We start from the raw sequence: 18692 nt of genomic DNA, 5'->3' as shown, positions 1-18692 counted from the left end.
TTTGCCCACATCTTCCAAGAAATCCTCCGTAGGCTATCTACATAATCTACTAGAGGTCTTCTTTTTGGTCTTTTAACCTTCTGTGGGTACCAGGAAAGCACTTTGCCTGTCTATATGTTATCTCTTGCTGTGACTATTTGCCCAGCATACCTTCTTTTCTGATTATGCATTTCTTAGGTGATATTCTTACACCACTTCCATCAATGTGTCATAATTAGTAACATGGTATGTGCTATTCATCCCTACCAACTATCTTGCCATTGCCCTTAGAACCATCAGCTATTTTCCTACTTCAAAGATTGTGGGGATGTGTGATTGATAGTCTTATATCACAGTCTGAAGATTAATGATGACAAAAAAGGGAATTTTTCTGTCAAGGATCAGCTGGAGATTATTTCTTCCTATTACATTTTGGACCCAGTTTATTGTCAAATTCTAATACTTGTCCAAGGCTTGTGTACTTATGGACTAACTCAATGGGCTGCCCATCCAATTTCAGGTCATCTGAACAATTTTGTAGGTGTGTGTATTTTTTATGTGTGTGTAGAGGGAGTGAGGGGGGAGGCAAGTGGACTTGCCCATTAATTGGGGAAAAACTGAACACATTGTAGTATATGATTGTGATAGAATGCCACTTATTATGCTATAAGAAATGATGACCAAGATGGTTTCAGAAAAACCTGGGAAGTCTTATATGGACCTATGCAAAGTGAAGTGAGCAGAACTAGAACATTGAACACAGTAGCAGCAATAATGTAATGAAGATAAAATGTGAGTGACTTAGCTACTCTGATCAAGACAGTAATCCAAGACAATTTCTAAAGACTCATGATGAAAAATGCTTTCCACCTCCAGACAGAGACCTAATGAACTTTGAGTGTATGATCGATGTATTGCTTGGCTTATAGCAAATGTAATTAATTTATTTTTTAAATTCCATTGCTTAACAGCCAGCAATGATCTAATTGGATGCCACCCACTGTTAATATTGTTCTGTTCAGCTTTCAGCTCATGTAGCTTAGCATGAGACACTTTCTTTTTACAAAAAACTGACTTGATTTTAACAATCAGTATTTTAAATGATGAAAGCACTGAAAGGCTATTGTAAACATTTATTTTTCCTTCTCCCTTATTAGCTTTCTTGCCCTTTGAGTGGAATCTTAGAATCTCGGGGCCATTGACTATGTATTTGTTATTTAATACTTTGTATAAAAGACCAATAACTACTATTTCTGTACATAGAAATTGTAGATGAAATAATCATTGATACTAATAGAGTAATCCTGTATGTCACTTTTCATCATCTTTCATTCCTTCCCTGATCTGGTCTAACCTTGGCATGCTTGGGGTACTGCTTCATCCACCCATCTAAAAATTAAGATACACGTTTTCTGTATAAAACCTATAGGCTATACAGTAAAAGTTGTACAGAATTATGCAGAAATATTAACAATTTGGTTGTATATAGTATCTTTTCAAGAATATATTACATTATACCAAAGTAAAGAATTTCCAAGGTTTAAAAAACTGGACTGCTCCATGATATAGCAACATGTAATAGGAGTTTCTTCTAAGCACAAGGGAAAAGTGGAATTAGAAATAAAACTAGGAATGTTATTACTTTTACACTCATTTATTCATTCAAATGTTGTCTGATTATGGTTCACAGACCCTTCAGAAGAGCTTGGCTTATTCTCCAATCTTTTGATCTTTGTATTACTGATTTAGATGGAGGAAGACTGTTGTTGTGTAGCCATCATCCCGATAGTGGCTTAAGAAAATATTTCACAGAGGTAAAATGCTAGAAATGAAAATCATCTTCTGAAACATCATAACAATGAAGATTACTAACGACATTAGTATCCCAGGCAGCTCTCTAATATTACAGCGCAGAGCATTTCCATACCCAGAGTTCCTTTTATTCTTGAAATCTCAGATCTAGACCAAAATAAGGATGAGTATATTTTTTAGTGTTTATGGAACTCCTTATCTTTGTGGACTGATGGTCATTTATAAAACTTGCTTCTCCTTTAATTAATATACAGATACTTTTGTGTATTCTACTTAAATGGGTTAAAAGGATCAAATGAGCAAAGCTCTTGAAAAACTATGTGATGATGATGGTGATGGTGATGATAATGATGGTGAGTGCTTAGAAGGATAAAGAGCCCTCTGGTATTATAATGTACAGTCAAATACAGATGTTTTATGGCCAGTTTTTAATTTTTTTGTTATAGACAGTATTAGACTGTCTCACCCAACCTATCAGTCTCTAGGCAGCCAGGTGGCAAAATGGAGAGAGTGCTAGTCCTGAAGACATGAGTTCAAATTTGACCCCAAACGCTCACTAGTTTTGTGACCCTGGGCAAGTCACTTAACCTCTGTCTGCCCCAGTTTCTTTGACTGTAAAATGTGAATAATAGTAGCATCTACCTCCTAGGGTTATAATAGGGATCAAATGAGATATTTGTAAAGCTCTTAGCACAGTGCCTGACACATAGTAAGTGCTTAAAAATGCTTCCTTCCCCCTTCCCCAGCCAGGAGCTGATCCTCACTGATTCATTCCCACCATACCTTTCCAGTTTGATCTTCTCTTCTCCTTCAGACAATGCTTTGGGCAAACTCACTTCCTCATGGTTTCCTGGCCCTGCCACAGCATTTCCTATCTCTATGCTTTTGCTCTCATTACTCTTTCTACCTAGATTGCCCTTTTCCTTTCCCTCTCCACTGCCCTGTTCCATTTCACTCACACACTGCCTTCAAGACCCAACTCAGATGCCATCTAAACATCTATTAAGTGCTTGCTATGTTGCAGGCACCGTGTTAAGTGCCCGGGACTTAAAGAAAGGCAAAAGACAGCGCTGCTTTTAAGGAGCTTATAGTTTAATGGGAGAGACCACATGCAAGCATCTACTTACAATCAATTATTCCCCTTTCCCCTCCTTTAAAATTCCATAACAATTTGTACCTTTCTTACTGCACTTTCACATGTTAATGTATTATAGTTGGCAGTCTTGTTCAGTACTCCTGAGGTTTACTTACTTAGTCCCAACCAATGGGTTTAGACTCTGATTCCCCCTTAATGCTAATGCCTTCCTCTATTGATCATTTCCAACTTCAGCTTGATATAGCTTGTTTCTAAGTAGTTGTTTGCATGTGGTCTCTCCTGTTAGACTCGGAGCTGCTTAAGAGCAGGGACAGCTTTGCCTTTATTTATATCCTCAGCACTCAGTACAGTTCCTGGCACATAGTAGGCATTTAATAAATGCTTATTGACTGACAGCTGACTGACTGCTCCCTCTACCCCAAGAAAGTATTCATCTTTCCTTGCTAGGTAGTTGCCTAATTACCTACACAACCTAGAAGCATTAGGACGTTTCCCCCAGTGTTCTGCCCCAAAGTCTAGCAATGAAGCGATGAAGTCACATTATCTCAGAAAGAGAGGTGGTGAGAGGGCAGGGAAGGAAGGGAAAGATGGGGAGGAATGGGGAGAGAGAGAAAGGGAGGGAGGGTAGGGAGAGACACACACACACACACACACACACACACACAGAGACAGAGACAGAGATTGTATCTAAAAAAAACAAAATCCAAACTGATAAATAGATAACCATTAGCCCTGCAGATGCCACAGTAACAGTTTCCTCGGATTCTTTTAGTCCCAGAATTGTAAAAAGAATCTCTTCATGTAGGACTTTTTGAAATAATTTTCCATGGCCCACAACTGCTGTCTTCCCCATTTTCTTCCCTCCCCAGAGTTTCTATTTCCTCTCTGCAGTGAGAAATTCCTCCTCAGTTTCTTCATTTGGCTGCTGCCCTCACCTAAACCATCTGGGCTGTGTAGTTATATGCTTTCCCTCCCCTCCTTATCCTCATGAGGGCAGAGACCATTGTTTGTTTGGAGAGACAGTGTGCTCTAACAGCAAGCTTGCTGGACTTTTAAGTGTCCCTTTTGGGTATGCCACTTATTAGTTCCTGACTGAGTCACAGTATCTCTAGATGTGAGCTTTCTTATCTGTAAGCTGGAGGAGTAAGGGCTTTGATGACTGGATCTTCAAGGTCCCTTATAGCAGTAATGCTTTATAATTCTATTCTCTGCTTCCCTAATAAGCTATAGCATGGTGGAGCTAGCTGGGATGTGAACCCATCGAGCAGAATAAGGGAGAAAAGGCAACTTTACAGGGTAAACTCTAGAGAAGGGTTCTTCCTGGACTTCAAAAGAGTTAAGTAGCCTGAAGAAATGACATCTTTGGGGCCTGCCTTATGTTTTTAACTCTCCACTGAAACCTCACCATGTGCTTCCTATTACCCATAGGAATCCCTTTTTAGGATTTAAAGCCCTCTGCCACCTAACCTCATCCTACTTTTCCAACTTTGTTATACATTGCTTCCTTTCATATATACATTACAGTATATACAATATATACATATGTAGTACAGCAAATGAGTCAGTCAATCCACAAGCATTTATTAAGCACCTCCCATATACCAGACACTGGACTAAGCCCTGGGGATACAAGGTCAAAACTGTCTTTCTTACTCAACTTCCCATCTGGACTTCTTTCTCCTTTATGCTTTTGCACAGGCTGTTCCTCCTGCCCTGAATGCATGCCTTCCTTATTCCTGCCTCTTAAGAAAACAGCTTCCTTTGAGGCTTAGCTTAAGCAGTATATTCTACTTGAAGCTTTCCTGGTCCCTGCAAATGTCAGTGCCTTCCTCTCCAAGTCACCTTGTATCTATTTTATTATTGTTGTTTACTCATTTTCAGTCTTGTCCAACTCTCCACGACCCCACTTGGGATTTTCTTGGCAAAGATGCTGGAGTGGTCCGCCATTTCCTTCTTCAGGTCATTTTACAGATGAGGAAACTGAGGCAAACAGGGTTAAATGACTTGCCTGGGGTCATACAGCTAGAGTATGTCTGAGGCTGGTTTTGAACTCATGAAAATGAATCTTGCTGACTCCAGGCATACCACTCTATCTACTGTGCCACTTAGCTGCCCCTAAATACACTTATTTATTTATTTATATTTTTGGCATTCTATCCACTGTCACCTAGCTGCCCTATTTTGTGTATTCTGAGATACACACACACACACACACACACACATGCACTCATGCACTCATGCACACATGCATGTACATACATACCTGTTGTCTTTCTTTGCTTGATTCCTTATCTTTCAAGCACATAGCCCAGTGCTTGGCGCATCCTAGGTTCTTAAAAATGTTTATTGATTGATCGATGTTAGTTTTGGCTTATGGTATTGGATATCATACCTAGTGAGATTCTTTGCGGTGATTAATTTGGTGGCAGAATTACATCACTGTGCCTGTCTCTCATATGTACCAGCTAGGTACCCCAGAATTATGACTTTAAGTTAGGACACTCTATTTCTGGCTCCTGATCATGTTTTTGCAATTTTCTTCTCTCTTACCCTAAAAAAAAGGTAATCTGGTGTTCCTCCCTTCCTTTTATCCCAGACAGGATGAGAATTAACTGTGTATTTCTTTTCTATGTCCCCGTTAAGGAGTATGGCACTTTCATATTCTGATAATAGCTTCCTAAAAAAGTAACATAATGAAGTAGCAGTAGCATCATATGCATGGAAGCCAGATGACCTGAGCTGAAATTTAGGCTTCAATGCTTGCTAGCTGTATGACCTTGAAAAAATCATTTCACCTCTGAGTCTCTTGAAATCATTTCACTTCTTAGTTTCTTCTTCGAAATGGGAATAATAATACTTTAATTACTCATTTCATAGCATCCTTGTGTGAGGCACGATTTTATAAAGTGTTATGTAAACGGGAACAATTAATTTTAAGTGTCTAGGCATGAATACAGACATAATATGATGACAGTATGTAAAGCGACAAAACTAGAATTAGAGTTTTATATCTGAATTATATGCTTTCATTTTTTCTAGTGTCTGTTGAAATTAATTTCATGGATAATTTGCATCTGGTACTTTAAAAAAATGAGGAATGGTTGATGTATACATACCTTTTTTTTTAGTGTGTAAGTTCAAAGCACATAAAAGATGTGCAGTGAGGGCAACAAACAACTGCAAATGGACCACTCTGGCTTCCATTGGGAAAGACATCATTGAGGATGAAGATGGTGTAAGTTTCTACTTTGCCTGTTTTCGATGATTCCTATAGCCAGAATTGCTTGTTTTCTGCATTGGGTAAATAGAATTCAGAATTAAGTGGGGGTAATAATTACTAGATCCAATAAGAATCATTTAATCATCTGCATTGTTTGGGAAACCAAACCTCTTGATTGAGCAATATGTTTGCTCTCATCAAGCATAAGTTTAGTTATAGAATCAGGATGAGGTTATTACTGGTATTAATTTGAGTATTTTTTATTTTTTAGCTTCTTTTCAGCTCTCTCTGAGAATTCTGAGATCTTGAAGGAATAGTTCTCAGAGAAGTTAGCAAAGAAATGTTTTCTGTAGTAGAATAGTGGCATTTGCCCATTTGCTTTTGACTTGAAGGAAAAACAAGACAGTTTTGCACTTTTGCTTCCTTTTAGCCTCTTGCTCTCTGTGCAGGGATGGATTAGCTCTACCCAGGGCAGATTCCAGGATACCAGGCTACTGGGCAGTGCTGAAAAGGCATGGGGCTTTTGTGTGTGGGGGGGTATTTCTAGGAATCATTTATATCTATTATGGAGACAGAAGGTAAAAAAAAAAGAGTTTATAGCTAGCTGCCATTCCTTACTCCCAGCTGCTTCTTATTTAAAAGTGTGCCAAGGAGTTTAGAAACTATGCATTATTAAAGATTTACTGATTTCCTGCCATTCTAACCGAAGCCCAAGATCAAATGTGAAAATGTATAAGAAGCACTTTGCAAACCTTAAACTATGCACCAGCTACCTGTATTTATCTACTTGCTGTCATTTGTTAGAATTTAATACATTGAAACGATCACTTTAAAAATATTTTTAAAATTTAAATACAACGACCTGTATTTATCTGTTATCATCTGTTAGAATTTAAATAGAAATGACCACTTTAAAATATTTTTTTAAATTTAAAGCTAGATTAAGAAAGCATATGCTCTGGATTGAAAAGATAATTGTTTTCATTTTCTTACAACTCTTGCATTTGCACAAATTGCATTTAAATTGAGCTATTTTTTTGAGAAGGGTAATAAAAACGAACTTTAGAAATCTCAGGTTTTCATTTTCAATGCTACTCATTCTGTCCTTGTGAGAGTGGTACTTTTCTCCATGTGTGTATTAGGAAAAGTGCACTATCCAGATTTTTTAATTATGTATACCATTTGTCCAAATTAAATGATTTCTATTTATAAGCACTAATAAAGTAATAGATAACCTACACGATAGCAAAGAATGGATCCTTTTCTCCTTCTTACACACAGGGAGGAAGACTGTAAAATCCTTTCTTGTTTTTGACAGGCATGAAAGCTGACTGTGTGCACATGTGTTTATATGTATGTATCTCTCTTCATGTTCAAAGATAACATTGCTCACTGCAGTGTGTACGTACATGGATATAAACAAAAATACTGGATTAAAGAAGATTTTTTGCTAGAAATATTTGGTGCAGAATATACAAAGTAAAGATTACTTTCTCATGTCTAAAGCAACTGTTCATATGTGAGTGGTTTTGAGTTTGTTTTATCTGTTTCTGTGCTATCTAATTCAGTCTTCCCTCTTCTCCTGTGGCCCACAGATAGCAATGCCTCATCAATGGCTAGAAGGTAACTTGCCTGTCAGTGCCAAATGCGCAGTCTGTGATAAGACTTGTGGCAGCGTCCTACGTCTCCAAGATTGGAAGTGCCTTTGGTGTAAAGCTATGGTAGGCATTTCTTACTGTGGCATACAAAGCTCCTTGGTATCTGTTTTCTTTTTTGTATTACTCTTTGAGTTTTGTTTTCATATTTTCTCATTTCATCTTCGTCATATCTTAAAGTTTGTAAGCAAGACAGAGAACCTAGGGCATGGCTGAGTTGATCATACAGATGCCATGTATATATCATTGTTGCAACAGTTCGTCTAGCAGCTGCTGTGGGGGTGAAAGACCAACATAAGTCCAACAACGGTGACGCTGCCAGCATTAAGGGGTTAACAATCTTATTTCGATCCAACATAAAAATATCATTCACTTAGTTCAGGGGAAAATGTCAGCACCCTGGACTTCAGAGCAAATACAAACAAATTACAAAGATACATTATAAACAGACCAAATACAATTCATAGTTACCAAGAAGGCATCAACATCTGAGTTCAGGAACTGGGGAGCTCATAACAATGGCTGACCCATAGTCATGTGCCACTCCTCCTGTGGCTCAGAGCCCCAAGGAAATAGCTCTGTTCTCACTTTTTATATAGTCTTTGGACATCATCAAGTGTCATCTGAGTGACAAGAACTTAGGTGCGTACTATTGGCTCTGGTCTTAGCAATTCCCCTTAGCACCCTGGGGGCTTAATGCCTACATAGGTTTAGCACCTAGTAGGTAGGGGTTTGGGCCTGGGGCTTTGCACCTAGAAAGACTCAATCAAATACAATTAATTTATCATTCTAAAACAGTAATTGATATTACAATTATGTAGAGTTGCCCTTTACCATCTAAAGCCCTTATAAATAGGCTTCCCTGTTATGGATCATATGTTTCATATGGACATAGATTATCCTTTGTATTAAGGAGTTTTTCTTCTACTCCAATTCTGATCTGATAACATATGATGGTAAGAGGGGTAATCCTGGGTTCTCAAAGACCTATACCAATGGGAAGACAAGTCATGCTAGGTGCAGTCATCCTGGAAAGACTTAAATTCCTAGAACAGATTGTACTTGTCAGATAACCATTCTAAATTAATAGAGAGCTGTAACCAGAGTGTGTATAGCAAGTGATGATTTTTTTTTTTACCACAACAATTTTTTAATAGTATTTTATTTTTTTTCAACTCATTTTTGTAAAATTTTGAGTTCCAAATTTTCCTTCCTCCCTCTCATTTCCCCTCCCCAAGAGAGCAAGCAATCTGATATAGGTGATACATGTGCAATCATATTAAACATATTTCCACATTAGTCATGTTGTACCACAACAATTCTTGAAAAAATCTACAGAGGCATGAAGGGCTTATGATTTCTGTATCATGTATGTTTGCTGTATTGGGAGTTTCCAAAGAATCTTAGAATGAAAACCTTTGCTATAGCTAGGTATGGTGATTTGCTTTTTTCAAGCATGCTTTTAGATTTTAATGTGATACTTTTGAAATAAAAAATTTGGTGCTGTAAATGTAGCTGTAAAAAATACATGTAAAAATCTGGATTACTTTTATTTTTGTTATCACAGCTTCCCTCAAAATATTCCTTTCCTTGTACATCAGTTTCCTCCAGTAACCACTGGTATTGTTTGTTATTTTTCAATGTTTTACACAAATTAGAATGAAATGGTATAATATTCCAGGTATTTGACGCCACAATTATAGCTCTGAGTTGTGGAGACTCTATGTCTATTGCTAATTTAAAAGCCTGGCTCAAACAGCATGCACATAATTATAAGCATTTGTTGCATTGAGGATTTTTTTTCTTTGTTGCAATGGAGAATTCAATCTGAAAGTGATGGCAGGGTAGGAGGCGTTTCAAAAAAAGGACTGATGGGAAAATAAAAAAAGAATATCTTAAAGGCTGCTGTTCTTAGATAGACACACACACACACACACACACACACACACACGCACACACACGCACACACATGCACACCCACACACCCGCCACACCCTTGATCTCTGGGGACCTTGTATACAAACTCTTTTAAACCACACAAGTCTTATTAACTAAGTTAGCACTTAAGTATCTAAGGCCTGGTTTTAAGTGATTAGAGTTATTTTTTGTCTTCATCTCATGAAATATTGTTTGTTTTCTCAGTATTAGCAGCCATCCCCTAATCCTTTTTTGTTTTCTGTCTTGGGAATTTTATTTAGTGCATCAGGTCTGTTTATCTTGCAGATCATTAAACTGTGACCTATAGGTTAAGCATCTGGCTTGGCATAATGTAGTGAATATGGGGTGTTTTCAAAGTCTTAGTGAAGTTTTAAGGTAAGCCTTGGGGAGAGGGGGTTCCTTATATAGCAGATACTGAAAAAGGGATGCTAATTACTAAATTATTGGTCCTTTAGCAGCTATGATTTGATATTGAGTGGGATGCCCTTGAACTAGAATCTTATTACAAATGATTAGGCCTTTTGTGATGTATGCTCACCTATGTTTGTAATATAAATTATTAGTTGTTAGGGAATTGAATCTTTTTCACTGGTATTTAACCAACTTCATTTGTTATTAGGTACACACTGCCTGCAAAGATTTGTTTCCTTATAAATGTCCGCTTGACCAATGTAAGGTGTCTATCATACCCCCGATTGCACTGAACAGCATAGATTCTGATGGTACGTAATAGTATAAGTAATGAGTGTTCTTGACATATAATTATTGTGCATATGTATATTTTTGTTTAATGCACACAATTGCCGTTATTTATTCCAAAATTAGTTTCTCTGTCCTTTCATTTAAACCATTTAAGAAAATGATCTGTAAATTATGAATTGATAGAAGCATTACAGTTCTAAATTTCCATTGCTTTTCTGTGAAATTTTCATATGTATTATTTGTTACTGTATTCATTTTAATAGTTAAAATAAGATCATTATTGATTATTGCCAAAAAAGAACTATGGAAAAACCTGACTGCATGAGTTTGGAGGTAATTTTTAACTTAGATTATGAAGTATTGTACAATCTCCATCATAATTCTCTTTTAAGAATGGTAATAAATACGAAATATAGAATTAAGTGCCTTTGTTCTTTATAACATGGGGAATAGAAAATATTAGTAACCACTTGCATTAAACCTTAAATATGTTATATAATTATGTTTTGTTTTCTGACTGGAACTGTTGTTCCATGGGTGTAGGGTACATCTGATTGAGGAAACTCCCTGTACCAATGCAACTTCTGGGGGGCACTGAGAGGTTATAGAACTTACCCAGTCACATGGCCAGTATGTATCAGAGGTAGAACTCGAATCCAGGGCTTCCTAATTTTGAGGCTTGTTCTCTATGCACCATGCTGCCTACACACCCACACACCCACACACCCACACCCACACCCACACACACACACACACACACACACACACACACACATATACACACACAGATACACATACATATATACACACACATACATATATATGTACATATACATATATATATATAATATTTCAACCCTATATTGTTAGTATAAGTCTTTAACTATATCATCATCATCATCCTTATTATATGACATTGATATGGTGCTTTATATTTTTGAAATCTTATTTTCAAAGAATATAATTTGATTTACATCATATTTAAATACATACCATCTTAAGTCAGATCATATCAAAGTTCTGTTGAGGTCATCCTAAATTAAAGAATAGTTGTTTAGACAAGGGGTGGAAGTTGAAAAGGAGATAAAATATTTTATTAAATAATTAATAAATTATTATAAACTAAACTTAAATTTATACATTGTGATTTTAAAAAGTCAATGTTCCTAGAAGAGGAATGTGTCTAAAAGTGTATTTAATTGGCCTTTATTCAAAACAGATAGAAAATGGTAGCTACTGTTGATTTTTATCCTTAGTATTTTGAAATCTTTTGCTGCTATTCATTAGAATACAAAAAAATATGTTGTAATGTTAACCATATGCAAACAGTAACCGTTAACCATTTTTTAAAAATTGAATTAAGGTACAACTTATGTTGTGGCTTCATTATTTCAAATAGTAGATAACATTCAGCTAATAGTATTTTTATAAATTTTAACATTTCTCCTTTCTCTGATTTACTATTATTTAAAGAGAAAAGCCATCTTTACTGATCTTGTCGTATATGTTTTTGCAGGATTTTGGAAAGCAACAGCTCCACCATGTCGTGCTAGCCCGCTTTTGGTATTTGTCAACTCTAAAAGTGGAGATAATCAGGGAGTAAAGTTTCTCCGTCGATTTAAACAGTTGTTAAATCCTGCTCAGGTGTTTGACTTAATAAATGGAGGACCTCACTTGGGGTAATACATTATGCATTATTGAGAAATCTTCTTTCAATAAAACCTAGTATAAAATATGAAATTTAATTTGTATCCCCACTTCATGCATTTGCCCTCACTATTGTAGGTGCATCTAAAAACAGATGTAGATAAATGATTGCTTTTTATTTTAAAGAAAATTATTAAATTATAGATGTTTTATTGATATTTTGGACATTTATAGAGATTAAATTTTAAGTTTTTTGATTTCTAAGTTTTTTGATTTCTCAGAACTTGGCTAAGTCTTAAAGAGTTCCATTTAGCAATTACATACAGTAATACTATGTCAGTTTGCTTGGTTCTAGAAAACATTCATTTATTTCTAATTATATAAATTGTTTATAGTGTACTATTACAGTTTGCCTCAGTAGGTAAGGGTACTTTCACAAAAGATCTATTCTAGTATCTCAGTGTTGTGTTGTCAAGATAACCCTGTGCTCCCAAAAGCTATCAGTAAAAACCAAGCTCTAGTAGGTTCTACTATGATGAAAAGACTTTGAGTAGAGTTCTAGCAATAGACTGGCTGTTTTCTGAAGATCAGTTTAGCTAAGTATGGAGGGTCTGGCTACTAAGTGATGTTTTTGGTCATCATAACCCATGAAACAAAGAAAGTTACAAAATGGTCTCTTTTACTTCTATAGTGGTATTGGCAGCTCTCAGAAAAGGGAGCAGAACATGCCAAGAATCCGTTTTTAGACCATCTAGAAACATTAATTTTTCTGTTGCCTCTGTAAATTGGAGTTCTAAGGCCACAGAGGTCACTTAGTGACTGCTGAGTTGACATGTTACTAAAAGAATGGAATCATTTCAATGTTGACATCCTCTCCATTAAATGGAAAGTTGACTTCCATGTTGTCCTTAGAGAGGCAAACATGGGAGGTGGCAGAGTTCATTTTATCCTGCAGCCAAAGCCAAGAACAAAAACATCTTATGGCACAGTTGGTCTTCTTTAAGGTACTCGTGATAGCCTAAGGAAAAACAACACCATGATCATGGAAAGGTGTGCATAAAAGAAGATGGTAAAAAAGTATATGTTGGAAAATATGGTACAGTGGAAAGAGAGTTGGATTTGTAGTGAAAGAAGCTGAGTTTAAATCTTAAATAATCTGTCATTAAATCTGTCATTTGCTTGCTCTGTGGTCCTGTGCAAGTCACTTCTCCTGTTCTGGCCTCACTTTCCTCATCTGTAAAAAGAAGGGATTGGGTTAGCTGATGCATGTTTATAGATTATATTATATTAATGTTACTATATTACATAGATAATATATTTATTATATCATAGATAATATTGATTTGTTCAAGAAGAACATTTGAATAATAGACATGACAGTCACCAAATAACATCACAAAAAATGAAATAACTGTAGCTTAACAAATGAGAAGCAACCACAGATGCAAAAAGCTACTAATGTCAAAATCCTTTCTGAATCAGCTGTCTGTATGTATACAGCTGGTTTGTTACAGTGGAGATTAAAACTAACAACAAACTAGAAGATAAAATTGAACTTTATCACGCATTTAAAATAGCTCCAACTCAACCTGTATAAACAAGCTACTGATACCCTCAAGTGGGAAATGGATAGAGGAAGAAAGACCAAGATGCACGATTACCATTTCATAGGAAATGTCAGTATAAATGTAAAGTGGTTGGTATGATAGGAGTCCAAGTCTTTAGAGACCACCTCAGCCAATAAACAGTTGATATTTTTACCAAGTGGAGCCATTTGGCCACTAATAATAATCTCAATTTAGAATGTAAATGTATTTACAATGTATTATAGGGGAAGTTTATGACCAGTTTTGCCTCATAGTACTCTCAGATGTGGTGGACAGAAAAATGAGGTCATAGAAAACTTGATATGAGACTCAATTATGTTAAATCATCTCAAGAGCATTTAAGGATGAAACTAGGAGAACAACTACAGGGGAAAAATGGAAAAGAACATTCAAGATTTCTAACACAAGATGTTTTCTCCATCAATGAGAGTAAAACTGCCACATTTGAACTGTAATGGATCTGTTTTTTCTCAGTATGTCACATGAGGAAGTAAAGAGGACGTGAAATAAAACAAAGATGGTATGAGCAGCTAGACCAGAACAGCTGCATACAGAAAGAAAGTTTAGACTGGAATTAACATCATTTTAAAGGCATTGTAGACTCAATTCTCAAGATGCTTGAGAAAGGGAATGACATCATATAATTAGAAAAAAATCACTTAACCTATAAGTTCTTGAGGCAATTCTGTTAAGACTTGTAGTTTCAGAGAAGGCACCTACCTGTGTCACTGGAGGAAATTTCCTCATCTGGTCATTCTTAGAACAGTGAAATCACAGGTCAGTCCCTATCCCTGTTCAATTCATTTAGTAGCTTTATAGAATTTGCCTGGCTTAGATTTTACTTTTTTTTTTAGATTTTCTTATTTTTAGTTTACAACACTCAGTTCCACGAGCTTTTGAGTTCCAAATTTTCTTCTCCTCCCTCCCTTCCCTCCCCTAAGATGGCATGGAATCCAATATATGTTCTACATATACCTTTGCATTAAACATATTTACACTATAGTCAAGTTGTAAAGAAGAACCATGATCAATAGAGTGAATCATGAGAAAGAAGGAAAAAAAACAAAAAAAGAAGAGACAGGAAAAAAAAGAGAGAGCAGATAGTTTGCCTCAATCTGCATTTAGACTCCATAGTTCTTCCTATGGATGTAGATAGCTCTTTTCATCATGAGTCCCTTGGAGCTGTCTTTGAGCCTTGTATTGCTGAGGAGAGCCAAGTCTATCAAAGTTAGTCATCACAGAATCAATATTTCTGTGGTTGTGTACAATGTTCTCCTGGTTCTGCTCCTCTCACTCAGCATCATATCATGTAGTTCTTTCCAGGTTATTATGAATTCTGTATCTTCCCCATTTCTTATAGCAGAATAGTATTCCATTACATTCATATACCACAACTTGTTTAGCCATTCCCCAATTGATGGGCATCCCTTGATTTTCAATTCTTTGCTACCACAAAAAGAGCTGCTATAAATACTTTTGTACATATGGGTTCCTTTCCCCCTTGTGTGATATTTCCGGGATACAGCCCTAGAAGTGGTATTGCTGGATCAAAGGGGATGCACATTTTTGTAGCCCTTTGGGCAAAGTTCCAGATTGCTCTCCAGAATGGCTGGCTCAGTTCACAACTCCACCAACAATGTAGCAATGTTCCAATTTTCCCACATCCTCTCCAGCATTTATCATTTTCCTGTTTTGTCATGTTAGCCAATCTGACAGGAGAGATGTGGTACCTAAGAGTTGTTTTGGTTTGCATTTCTCTAATCAATAATGATTTAGAGCATTTTTTCATATGCCTATAGAAATCTTTAATTTCTTCCTGTGAAAACTGCCTGTTCATATCCTTTGACCATTTCTCAATTGGGGAATGACTTGTTAGATTTTACTTTTTAAAAAAAGTGTTAATGCAATAGTTTTTCCTCACTAAATACCATTTTTGGTAATATTTTCTCCTAAAAGGAAGCAAAATGTTAAAAAAAACTTCAGTTGTACAGCATTTTTCTTACTCTTTTATTTTGAAAGCAATATTCCAATTTATTTTTTATTGACATCATGTTTATATTGCATTTTGTCCAAAAGAATTCAAAACAGTTTTATGATGTAATCATTAGTTCTCATGAGATATTTGTGATGGGGGCAATAATTAAACTTCATTCAGATGTATTTCAATTTCTTTGTGATTTTCTTAATTTCCCATTTTTTTAGAGTAAGATTTTCTATGTTCTCAACATATGTGTCAATACTTTGGCATGGTCTAATGATACCAAATAATTTTCATACCTCTTCTAGAACTGGATGTGGTTTTTTTTTATTATTGTTGTTCAATATGCCTCCAAAACAAGGTGACTTTTAGCATTTCCAAATTACTCTGAACCCCTTGTTCAACTGAGTCAAGTACAAACATACTCTTTAAATAAACTTATTTCCTAAGTGAACCTACAAGCTATTTAAAATGATGTGCTATCTTTGAAAAGTATTGTTTTACTAAAACAGCTTGGAGAACCTAAGTAACAGATTACTTAGGTATCCAGTCATTACCTTCTTTCAATGTAATTAAAATATAGTATTCTGTACATTCTGGGTGAAGACTACATAATTTGTTTGTCTTCATCATTTAATTTTGGTGTTCCTATACATTGTTTCCAGCAAAACTTCTGCTGATAACCATTCTGCCATTATACCAATAGTAAGAATACTTGACTTACTATCATCCATATGTTGCAATTGTATATTTATTCCTTTCATTGGGGTGTATAATTATTTCTTCCATTCATATTGGGGTGACCAAAATAAGTCTTCCATCATCCATTTTTTTCTAATTATGCACTCAATGTGTTTTATTACTTAAAATGTCAAGATTTCATATATGCATGCATACATATAGTGTTTTCATTAGAAGAAAACAGAAGTCCCAGGAAATAAAAACACTTGTGTGTATATTTTTTCAGAAGTAATGTTAGATGACATATTATTTGCCATATGAATCTGTATACTCTAGGACCTAGAGTCTAGATACTTACAGCTATGCTTAACAGCAGCCATGCTTAACAGCAGCCATGGATGCTACTGATTAACCTAAATCAACGCACCCATTGTATTTCAGACTCTTCTCATTAGACTCTTGTAATGGCCCCCAACTGATCTTGCTGTCTTCTGTCTTACTCTAACCTATTCTTTACACAGTTGTTGAGGTTCTGTGGCACTCCGATGGCCTCATCCCTTAATTCAAAACCTTTCTGTAACTCCCCATTGCCTACTAATACTAAGCAAAGTATATAAACTCATGGCTCTTCATCAATGGTTTTGTGCAAAATTTCCCTAGGAAAGGTTACCAACTTAGCAAGGCAAAGCAATGACAGTAAGAGATCCATCTGTAGGGACAAATATACTAGGAATGGAAAAGTGAATAATGAGAGTGAGAACAGAATTAAAAAGAGGGGAAAAAAGAGAAAAGAAGACAATGTATATGATAGAAAATAGTACACTAACACTAAAAATAGTTGCTTTAGGTGGCATTTAATACCATAAGTGCCTACAAAAGAATCTAGCCCAAGGGGTTCTTAACCTTTTTAGTGCCACGGACCCCTTTGGCAATCAGTCTGTTGAAAATATTTTTAAATATATACATACACACATATATATTCATACATGTATAAAATCAAATGTTATATATACATACACACATATACATAAAATCAAATTAAATTTATTATAAAATCAAATATATAGAATTACAAGGAAACACACAGTGAATCAGTTAGCATGAAATTTTTTAAAAAGGTGACTGACTCTAGGTTAAGAACCTGCTCTCTAAAATATAATACTAATAACCCAAATACTATTTTGTTTCTGAAATATAAAAATGCGGTTTCCATCCTTTTTCTTTTTGCATTCTATCCTGGTATCCTTTTCCTTTATATGATTACTCATTTTTCTCTTCTTCCTAATTTCATTTCTCACCTTACTCATTTTTATTTTCCCTTTCTTTATTATCTTCTAAGAAAATTATGGGTTGTGTGAAACTGCATTAGAACTATCCATATGCTTACCCATAAAATTAGCTGTAATTAATCTGAAATAATTGCGTTTATACTAACGATAACAGTACCCTGGGGAAATGTTAGACTTTTCGCTGAACTAGTTTACTTACTAAAATGAAACAATTTCCTCCTTCAGCTTACGATTATTTCAGAAGTTTGACAACTTCCGGATTCTTGTTTGTGGAGGAGATGGAAGCGTTGGTTGGGTTTTGTCGGAAATTGATAAACTCAGCTTGCACAAACAGGCAAGTATGTGTGCCTGTCTTTTGCCAATTCTTATCAATTTTCTGTTACTTACTGTGTTAAGTAATTACATAAACAGCATCTGGAGAAAGGAAGGGTTTTCCGTTCCTAGGCTCTTTAAATTAAAGGTCTCCCAAATGTGTTTTATTTCAGTGTCAGCTGGGAGTCTTACCTTTAGGTACAGGAAATGACCTCGCACGGGTTCTTGGCTGGGGTGGTTCATGCGATGATGACACCCAGCTACCACAGATATTGGAGAAGTTGGAACGAGCCAGTACAAAAATGCTTGACAGGTAAAGGGGAATACTTTTTGGTAGAAGGTTGAAAAGGGCACTTTCAAAACATTTTTTGGAAGCTTTGGTTTTAGTTTTTAATGGAAGAAAATAAAAAATCAAATGAGGAAAGTAATCTGTTGAACTCATTGCTTTAATTGAAGGAAATCTATGCTAATTCTAAATGTAGCTCCTTGGCATTACTATCTAGGGACTTGGCCTTATGCTTAACTTGGCTTATAAATCAGGGCTCTTATGATTGTGGGCAGCATGAATCCATAGGTTTAAAGCTGGAAGGGACCTTAGAGGCCAATGAGTCTAACCCCTTCATTTTCCAGACGAGGAAATTGAAGCACAACATTAAGTGATTTCGCCAGCTGAGGAGGGGTTTGAACCAAGGCCTTCCTAACTTCTGAACTTCAAGCCCTTTTCACTATGCCATGTTGCCTCTGATAATTCCTGATCAAACTAATACAAATATACA

At 35.8% G+C, this 18692-nt stretch overlaps 1 protein-coding gene across 4 annotated transcripts in view; it reads left to right on the top strand.

The window, feature by feature from the left end:
* DGKH (diacylglycerol kinase eta) overlaps positions 1–18692 on the top strand; it is a 205511-nt gene that overhangs the window by 132118 nt on the left and 54701 nt on the right. For 3 of the 4 annotated variants that reach the window (XM_036755358.1, XM_036755357.1, XM_036755359.1), the window contains exons 6-11: positions 6016–6122; positions 7703–7828; positions 10320–10422; positions 11919–12081; positions 17830–17938; positions 18090–18229. In XM_036755358.1, the coding sequence (XP_036611253.1) occupies positions 6016–6122; positions 7703–7828; positions 10320–10422; positions 11919–12081; positions 17830–17938; positions 18090–18229 (748 nt within the window). The remainder of the gene's footprint in view (positions 1–6015; positions 6123–7702; positions 7829–10319; positions 10423–11918; positions 12082–17829; positions 17939–18089; positions 18230–18692) is intronic. The other variant, XM_036755360.1, reaches the window with a different exon arrangement.

This window comes from Trichosurus vulpecula, chromosome 4 (assembly GCF_011100635.1).
Source record: "Trichosurus vulpecula isolate mTriVul1 chromosome 4, mTriVul1.pri, whole genome shotgun sequence".
Lineage (NCBI taxonomy): Eukaryota > Metazoa > Chordata > Mammalia > Diprotodontia > Phalangeridae > Trichosurus > Trichosurus vulpecula.
This window is presented reverse-complemented; position numbering and strand designations above follow the sequence as displayed.